Here is an 11,356-nt window from a genome sequence, read left to right as displayed (position 1 = left end):
AGGGGGTCATTATGTTTTAGAATTATGTGATAGGGGACGGTTTAGCCTGTTTTCGGTTTTACAGGTCAGTGACTTCGTTGGCCCGATGGAAAAGTTGGATAGCGGCGGATGAGTCGACTTTCTTTGACTATTGACATCACAAAGTAGATATCCAAGGTTTCAATATAAAAACAACTGCCTTATGTGTATCCGATCATGATCATCTTAGTAAAATATTTACATTTTATTTCGTATCTGATTGATAGCACCAATATCGTAGTTCAGAAGATTGCACTTGCTGTTCGTTCCAATCTCCTCATTAATGCACGTATCGGTTTTGGACTGGACATTGCAGACGGCGACGTCGTTCTCTTCTCAAATCTTCCTAAAGTGCTATGCGATTCTTTCGACTTGATTATCTGTAATGAACAACAAATTTAAAACTCACATTATTTTATTCAAAATTACACAGACGTGCACGTTGTTTTTTCAGTCTTTAATTTATTTCTTCAAACCTGTCTCCTACACTTTGACTCTGCTTCTCTGTCAATGTCTGCCTCTCTCCCATTCTATTTGATTGTCTGAAGAAACAACTCACTCACTCACTCACTCACTCACTCACTCACTCACTCACTCACTCAATCAATCAATCACTCACTCACTCACTCACTCACTCACTCACTCACTCACTCACTCAATCAATCAATCAATCAATCAATCAATCAATCAATCAATCAACCAATCAATCAATCAATCAATCAATCAATCAAAACGCTCAGCTCGAATATGCTAAAATAGGTTAATAATGAACTGTCTTTTAAAAACCTACCCTTTTTAGCAACCCTTGGAAAGCTGTATCAACAGTTGTCGTACCGTCAGCTGCAGATACTTCAACAAAATTACACCCGATTGTTTCAAATTCGTGAGAAAGTTGTTTCCCTTCACTCCATGATATTTGTCTAAGATGGCCAAGGTCACTTTTATTTCCTACCAGCGTGACGTAGTGCGGTCGACTTTTGTTCTCATTTTGTATTATTTTTAAAATGTCTTTTGCTGTCTGTAAAGTACTTCTTTTAGAAATATCATATACCACAACTACACCATCAGCTCTCTTAAGGTATGAACTATCTTCTTCCTGTTCAATAAACAAAACCAAATAACAACCCGATTAGGGACTGAACAAACAATTACGTGGGAGTGGCAAGGGGTCAGCGCAGCAATCGGCGGTGTTTTTAAGGATGAGTTACTCTATTGCGCTCAAGGGTTTGGCGTGGGTTTATTACATTTTTTGCATGCATTTATGGGGGTCACTATTTCATCATCATCATCATCAGCAGCAGCAGCAGCACCACCACCACCACCACCACCACCACCACCACCATCATCATCATATCGAAAGCCGTTTGAATTGGGACATCGTGGACAACGCAAAATTCCATAGAAAAAGCCTATCAAAGTCGTCGTCATCATCGGCCGGTGTCGACCATGAAACTTGCTGCACACGCCAATGTGGACCTTCATCGCCGTCCTCCACCACTGCACACGCCACCAACACCATTGCATATACCATCGACATCATATCACTGTGTACACCACCGACACCCCTACACCACCGACAACACTGCATACACCACCGACACCGACACCCCTGCATACACCACCGACATCGACATCTAAATCACTGCATACACCACCGACATCGAAAGCACTGCATCCACCAACAACATCACTGCATAAACCAACGACATGGACATCACTGCATACACCAACAACATCACTGCATACACCACTGACATGGACAGCACTGCTCTGGCACTGCATACACCACCGCATGTCATTTTGTGATCAAGTCAGAATGACCATTATCATATTTTGATCCCCTGGGTTTGGTTTAGTTTTCCGTCTTGTGTTTCGCTAAAAAATGTGTTGTTGTTTCCTTCAAACATGGCAGAAACATAACCTGACACACACACACACACACACACACACACACACACACACACACACACACACACACACACACACACACACACGGACAGACTGACTGACTGACAGATAGACTGAAATACTCACCAACCCTGCAGTATCTGTTACTAAAACGCTAACGGCGCCCTCATCGACTGAAACTTGGCGTTCGTATGAAAATTCTACGGATATAAATGACAGAATGATGTGTCAATGAAATATCTATGATTTAAGCACTTTACTGTGGCTGAAACATTATAGATAGGTCTGTAGGTAGATCACAGGGAGCTCAGACTCAGTTAGTTTTGTTTACAAATATAAACAAACAAGTAAACAAACAAAACACAAACAAGTAAAAACCAAACAAATAAACAAGTAAACAAACAAATAAATAAACAGACAGGCAAACAAACAAACAAACAAACACACACAAACAAACAAACAAACTAACTAACCAACACATGAGTAGATACATACATAAGTAAACGACAACGAACAAACACAATCCCCCCCCCCCCCCCACATGATCACATCTTGAAATAACCCACAAGGGGTTGAGACTGATCAACATCCATACCCAAAAGCGAGTACTATTATAATTTTCATATCCTGAAAGAAATGCCATAACTTGACTTCAGATCAGTCAAAAATCCACCTCGCTAGAACAAATATGCTTAGAACTCACATTTTACCAGGCGAAATTGACAGTAAAATGAACAGAAAGGCTGAAATCCTGACGATTTCTGAATTGTTGCTCTGTGGAATCTTGTCATTTTTAAAACTTGTTGCAAACGTTTAAAACACCTATTTGAATTTCCAATTTAAATATTCATGTAACCGTAGCGAGTCACATCGCTAATAGCCTTTTAACGGGTAAACTGGATGTCAATCAATAATGAAACGGGTTACGGAGGTACGGAAGTTTCGCCAGATGAATGACCTCGGGGTCAGCGACGTGACTCGCGACGGTTACATGAATATTTATATATTGGAAATTCAAATACGTAGCCCGCGTGTTTTAAACGTTTGCAACAAGCTTTAAAAATGACAAGACGCGACGTGTATTATACTGCCAAAGCAGATTATTGGTAAAACAGATTATTTGTACCTTTCATTATATCTCAGGTATATCCCCGGGTAAAGTGTTTCTAATTGAAGCACTGTGCATCTGAATACCCATTTATTTTATAATTCTTAAGAAAAATTCCAAAGGGGGTTACATAATAATCATTTTTCTGAAATGCTAATGATGTATTATCAAATACATCTTTGACAACTTATGGTGGGTTTTCTGCAAATATTTTACTTCTGTATTAAAGTCAATAATTGTTTGTAATTTCTATATTGACCTTAAGGCGTTCGTTTTTATCAGACAATTTCAAATTTGCATTTATTATACTCAATATGACAGGCACAGCAGCCACTCCTGATATAAACACATTATAGCTGGCAAAATTGCTATAGAAGTAATTAATATAGCAGAGGTTATTAGTATCATGGCTTTATTCACGCCATCAAGCAATTTGTATGATCTTCTGTAAGCGCTATAAACCCGACAATACCTTATATATATATATATATATATATATATATATATATATATATATATATATATATATATATATATATATATATATATATATATATATATATATATATATCTTACCCAAGTTCTGCGCATACTCTGTTAGGAATCTTCTTGCCAGAAATCGAACCGTTAACGCTGAAATGAAAGCAGAAATTTGTGAGTAAAGTGCTGTCATTACCGATTATACATACATACTTACGCACGCATGCATGCATACACACACGCACGCACGCACATACATACATACATACATACATACATACATACATACATACATACATACATACATACATACGTGCATACATGCACGCATACATACATCTATGCATGCATGCATGCATGCATGTATGTACACACAGACAGACAGACAGACAGACAGACAGACAGACAGACAGACAGAAGACAGACAGACAGACAGGCAGGCAGGCAGACAGACAGACAGACAGACATACATACATACAGACAGACAGACAGACAGACAGACAGACAGACAGACTCATGTGTGAGCAGATGATCGTCATTTACCATGAATCGAAACACGAGTAGAAATTGTTACATGTCATGACACATGATTTGATAAGTCCAGTTTTAAAAAAAAAATCAATTTCCTTTCCAATGGAAGACAGTAATTAATACTGGTTGAAACTGGTTTTAATTTGTGTGACATCTATAGACGTCTCAAATAATGACAATTGAGGAGAGATAACAGGAAATGAACAGCAACTCTGTGGCTTTTAATGGAGAATACCAGAATCGCACATATGTTTCTACGGTATTGATTAAAGCATGTATAGGCGGAAATTGGAAAGGTTATATGAATGGAACGATTGTAGTGAACCTGTGTAAATAATTGGAATTGAGGATCAGAACAGAGTGGTGAACATTGAATTGTACACGTAGTAGACATGGGTAAATACGACTAACAAGATTAGTACTAGTACATTATAACACACACAGACACCGCCGGCCATTTTGGATAGTATTTCAGTGGAAACTTCACCAAGTACCCGGGAGACAACTATTAAGATAACATTTTTCATTCTACAGTGACTTGTATGACGTCATCGTCAGGGAATTCGGTTATTAAATTCCCATTCTTTAAGAAATGTGGTTGCTAAAGTAGACGTGGCTTCTGGGGTCGAAGGTCATTTAGGTAGATTTTTTGGCAAGATCAAAGAGAAAGGTAGGGTATTGAGTATACTGCCACGAGGTTTATTTTGGTAGAATCCATTAAAAGTAAAGCCTTCAAGATGTGTCTACAGTATAACACACTCAAAGGCCAGGAATTGCTGTCAACACAAGGGCCTTGGCCTATTTTTAATGGTACACTTCACTTAAACGTAACATTAACTACCTCAATATCTTTAAATACACTTTAAAAACACGTCTTTTATTTTCTGATTTTTAATTCTTTTATTTACTTATTACTTTTTGCGTAGCGATAGACGAATAATAAACAACTAATAACATCTCTACATTGGATTGTATCTATCGGTGACATCAGTATGAAGTCTTACTTTCAATGAGTTACACGTACTATCTCTACAGGCGGTCGGATTTAAAATTCCAATAGTACTTTCATAACAGTTGTTTGGAAATCCTAAAGATATGAGAACTACGATTGTTTATTCGTAACTATGGTGATTGTTTATTGTAACTATGGTAATTGTTTATTGTAACTATGGGGATTGTTTATAGGTAATTATGATGATTGTTTATTAGTAACTATGGCGATTGTTTAGTGTAACCATGGTGGTGGTTTATTGGTAACTGTGGTGATTGTTCATTGGTAACTATGGTGGCTACGTTGAAGAGATCCGGTGAAGATATTTTGGTTCAAATGATCAAATATTCTGCAGTTTAGTTAACAAAGGATATCTATCAAGGAATAATTGATACATTGTCTTTTAGTTGTTGTCAAAATTGTTCAATATACCATGTCCTTTTATATACATACCGTTCTGTGCAATAAGTTATTTGCAGTAGTTGGGATGACACCACACAGTCATCAACACATTAGAAGTATTACCTCACCATACGAAAGTATAATCTATTCCCAACACACAATAAACTGCAAAGTTATAGAATGTTTACTTACATATTAATTTTTGAGAACTTGAAAAAGTTGATTTTGAATTATGAAGTGTTGGTTTGATAGTTGTATTTTCAGTTGCTTATCAACTGACTTCAGTCAAATTTAAACTATAGATAGTAGACCTGTTCGTTATTTACCACCATAAGCTTAACGTAAGCCACTCAGCGGCGTGCGAAGTATGACATTAGGAGCAAGATACACATTAAAGTGTTATCGGTGTGTAAGCAAAACAGAGAGCTTGGCGTTATATACTTGGGTCCATCGTTATTTATCTATCAATATTAACCTATGATATTTATTTCATAACATGCACATATCTATATTAACCTATGATATTTATTTCATAACATGCACATATCAATATTAACCTATGATATTTATTTCATAACATGCACATATCTATATTAACCTATGATATTTATTTCAAAACTTGTACATATCTATATTAACATATGATATTTATTGCATAACTTGTACATATCTATATTAACCAATGATATTTATTTCATAACTTGTACATATCTATATTAACCTATGATATTTATTTCATAACTTGTACATATATATATTAACCTATGATATTTATTTCATAACAAGTACATATCTATATTAACCTATGATATTTATTGCATAACTTGTACATATCTATATTAACCTATGATATTTATTGCATAACTTGTACATATATATATATTAACCTATGATATTTATTTCATAACTTGTACATATCTATATTAACCTATGATATTTATTGCATAACTTGTACATATCTATATTAACCAATGATATTTATTTCATAACTTGTACATATATATATATTAACCTATGATATTTATTTCATAACAAGTACATATCTATATTAACCTATGATATTTATTGCATAACTTGTACATATCTATATTAACCTATGATATGTATTGCATAACTTGTACATATATATATATTAACCTATGATATTTATTGCATAACTTGTACATATCTATATTAACCTATGATATTTATTTCATAACTTGTACATATCTATATTAACCTATGATATTTATTGCATAACTTGTACATATCTATATTAACCAATGATATTTATTTCATAACTTGTACATATCTATATTAACCTATGATATTTATTTCATAACTTGTACATATATATATATATTAACCTATGATATTTATTTCATAACAAGTACATATCTATATTAACCTATGATATTTATTTCATAACTTGTACATATCTATATTAACCTATGATATTTATTTCATAACTTGTACATATATATATATATATATTAACCTATGATATTTATTTCATAACAAGTACATATCTATATTAACCTATGATATTTATTGCATAACTTGTACATATCTATATTAACCTATGATATTTATTTCATAACAAGTACATATCTATATTAACCTATGATATTTATTTCATAACAAGTACATATCTATATTAACCTATGATATTTATTTCATAACTTGTACATATCTATATTAACCTATGATATTTATTTCATAACAAGTACATATCTATATTAACCTATGATATGTATTGCATAACTTGTACATATATATATTAACCTATGATATTTATTGCATAACTTGTACATATCTATATTAACCTATGATATTTATTTCATAACTTGTACATATCTATATTAACCTATGATATTTATTGCATAACTTGTACATATCTATATTAACCAATGATATTTATTTCATAACTTGTACATATCTATATTAACCTATGATATTTATTTCATAACTTGTACATATATATATATATATTAACCTATGATATTTATTTCATAACAAGTACATATCTATATTAACCTATGATATTTATTTCATAATTTGTACATATCTATATTAACCTATGATATTTATTTCATAACTTGTACATATATATATTAACCTATGATATTTATTTCATAACTTGTACATATATATATTAACCTATGATATTTATTTCATAACTTGTACATATCTATATTAACCTATGATATTTATTTCATAACTTGTACATATATATATTAACCTATGATATTTATTTCATAACAAGTACATATCTATATTAACCTATGATATTTATTTCATAACTTGTACATATCTATATTAACCTATGATATCTATTTCATAACTTGTACATATCTATATTAACTTATGATATTTATTTCATAACTTGTACATATCTATATTAACCTATGATATTTATTTCATAACAAGTACATATCTATATTAACCTATGATAATTATTTCATTACTTGTACATATCTATATTAACCTATGATAATTATTTCATTACTTGTACATATTTATATTAACCTATGATATTTATTTCATAACTTGTACATATATATATTAACCTATGATATTTATTGCATAACTTGTACATATCTATATTAACCTATGATATTTATTTCATAACAAGTACATATCTATATTAACCTATGATATTTATTTCATAACTTGTACATATCTATATTAACCTATGATATTTATTTCATAACTTGTACATATCTATATTAACCTATGATATTTATTTCATAACATGCACATATCTATATTAACATATGATATTTATTTCATAACAAGTACATATCTATATTAACCTATGATATTTATTTCATAACTTGTACATATCTATATTAACCTATGATATTTATTTCATAACTTGTACATATCTATATTAACCTATGATATTTATTTCATAACTTGTACATATCTATATTAGCCTATGATATTTATTTCATAACAAGTACATATCTATATTAACCTATGATATTTATTTCATAACATGCACATATCTATATTAACCTATGATATTTATTTCATAACTTGTACATATCTATATTAACCTATGATATTTATTGCATAACTTGTACATATGCGTGTGAAACATTGAAAGAAATACTATCTTCCGTTGAATTGAGCCGTAATCGCTACGAGACTAGCAAACCACATAATCGGCACACTACAGGTACTGAGATTTGTGACTGTTACTAAATCGCGTTAGTACAGGTACTGAGATTTGTGACTGTTACTAAATCGCGTTAGTACAGGTACTGAGATTTGTGACTGTTACTAAATCGCGTTAGTACAGGTACTGAGATTTGTGACTGTTACTAAATCGCGTTAGTACAGGTACTGAGATTCGTGACTGTTACTAAATCGCGTTAGTACAGGTTCTGATATTCGTGACTGTTACTAAATCGCGTTAGTACAGGTACTGAGATTCGTGACTGTTACTAAATCGCGTTAGTACAGGTACTGAGATTCGTGACTGTTACTAAATCGCGTTCAGGTACTGAGATTCGTGACTGTTACTAAACCGCGTTATAGTACAGGTTCAGCCTCACCAAAGGCAATAAGCGAAGCTGAAAATCGACAAACAAAGCGACAATTTTCAAGTACTCTATATGGCTTCCAATAATGTGTATGGTTGAAATTTTATGCAATTTGGCCCCCTACATGTCCTTATTTTTTTAACCCCAGGCCCCTCACCCTCCCCACTAGCTATCATGGGGGATGCTGTTTCTGCCTAGAATCAAGATTGAAAGACAATACCCTGTCGACCAAGGATCTCCAAGTATAGGTTACTGCCCGATGCGAAATCCTTTTCGCAAAGCCCACATGTATTTGTAAAGAAATTAAATCTCTCATTGTTATGTATGGACGCTGAAGTTGATTTCCACTACCATACTGTACATCTCTAAGTGGATTTCCACTACCATACTGTACATCTCTAAGTGGATTTCCACTACCATACTGTACATCTCTAAGTGGATTTCCACTATACCATACTGTACATCTCTATGTGGATTTCCACTATACCATACTGTACATCTCTAAGTGGATTTCCACTACCATACTGTACATCTCTAAGTGGATTTCTACTACCATACTGTACATCTCTAAGTGGATTTCCACTATACCATACTGTACATCTCTAAGTGGATTTCCACTATACCATACTGTACATCTCTAAGTGGATTTCCACTATACCATACTGTACATCTCTAAGTGGATTTCCACTATACCATACTGTACATCTCTAAGTGGATTTCCACTATACCATACTGTACATCTCTAAGTGGATTTCCACTATACCATACTGTACATCTCTAAGTGGATTTCCACTACCATACTGTACATCTCTAAGTGGATTTCCACTATACCATACTGTACATCTCTAAGTGGATTTCTACTACCATACTGTACATCTCTAAGTGGATTTCCACTACCATACTGTACATATCTAAGTGGATTTCTACTACCATACTGTACATCTCTAAGTGGATTTCTACTACCATACTGTACATCTCTAAGTGGATTTCCACTACCATACTGTACATATCTAAGTGGATTTCTACTACCATACTGTACATCTCTAAGTGGATTTCTACTACCATACTGTACATCTCTAAGTGGATTTCCACTACCATACTGTACATATCTAAGTGGATTTCTACTACCATACTGTACATCTCTAAGTGGATTTCTACTACCATACTGTACATCTCTAAGTGGATTTCTACTACCATACTGTACATCTCTAAGTGGATTTCCACTACCATACTGTACATCTCTAAGTGGATTTCTACTACCATACTGTACATCTCTAAGTGGATTTCCACTACCATACTGTACATCTCTAAGTGGATTTCCACTATACCATACTGTACATCTCTAAGTGGATTTCCACTATACCATACTGTACATCTCTAAGTGGATTTCCACTATACCATACTGTACATATCTAAGTGGATTTCTACTACCATACTGTACATCTCTAAGTGGATTTCTACTACCATACTGTACATCTCTAAGTGGATTTCCACTATACCATACTGTACATCTCTAAGTGGATTTCTACTACCATACTGTACATCTCTAAGTGGATTTCCACTATACCATACTGTACATCTCTAAGTGGATTTCCACTATACCATACTGTACATCTCTAAGTGGATTTCTACTACCATACTGTACATCTCTAAGTGGATTTCTACTACCATACTGTACATCTCTAAGTGGATTTCCACTATACCATACTGTACATCTCTAAGTGGATTTCCACTATACCATACTGTACATCTCTAAGTGGATTTCCACTACCATACTGTACATCTCTAAGTGGATTTCCACTATACCATACTGTACATCTCTAAGTGGATTTCCACTACCATACTGTACATCTCTAAGTGGATTTCCACTATACCATACTGTACATCTCTAAGTGGATTTCCACTACCATACTGTACATCTCTAAGTGGATTTCCACTATACCATACTGTACATCTCTAAGTGGATTTCTACTACCATACTGTACATCTCTAAGTGGATTTCTACTACCATACTGTACATCTCTAAGTGGATTTCCACTATACCATACTGTACATCTCTAAGTGGATTTCCACTATACCATACTGTACATCTCTAAGTGGATTTCCACTACCATACTGTACATCTCTAAGTGGATTTCCACTATACCATACTGTACATCTCTAAGTGGATTTCTACTACCATACTGTACATCTCTAAGTGGATTTCCACTATACCATACTGTACATCTCTAAGTGGATTTCCACTACCATACTGTACATCTCTAAGTGGATTTCCACTATACCATACTGTACATCTCTAAGTGGATTTCCACTATACCATACTGTACATCTCTAAGTGGATTTCTACTACCATACTGTACATCTCTAAGTGGATTTCCACTACCATAC

At 33.5% G+C, this 11,356-nt stretch overlaps 1 protein-coding gene across 1 annotated transcript in view; it reads right to left on the bottom strand.

Annotated features, from left to right (window-relative positions):
* Positions 1-260: 260 nt before the first annotated feature.
* The window catches only part of LOC144447945 (ras-like protein rasD), a 40,412-nt gene continuing 29,316 nt past the window's right edge, over positions 261-11,356 (bottom strand). Inside the window, exons 2-5 of the mRNA XM_078138057.1 lie at positions 3,611-3,667; positions 2,053-2,126; positions 809-1,114; positions 261-398 (exon numbers count right to left, since the gene is read on the bottom strand). Of these exons, the coding sequence (XP_077994183.1) occupies positions 261-398; positions 809-1,114; positions 2,053-2,126; positions 3,611-3,667 (575 nt within the window). The remainder of the gene's footprint in view (positions 399-808; positions 1,115-2,052; positions 2,127-3,610; positions 3,668-11,356) is intronic.

This window comes from Glandiceps talaboti, chromosome 17 (assembly GCF_964340395.1).
Source record: "Glandiceps talaboti chromosome 17, keGlaTala1.1, whole genome shotgun sequence".
Lineage (NCBI taxonomy): Eukaryota > Metazoa > Hemichordata > Enteropneusta > Spengelidae > Glandiceps > Glandiceps talaboti.
The sequence above is the reverse complement of the archived record's forward strand: the minus strand, read 5'-3'. Positions and strand labels throughout refer to the sequence as shown.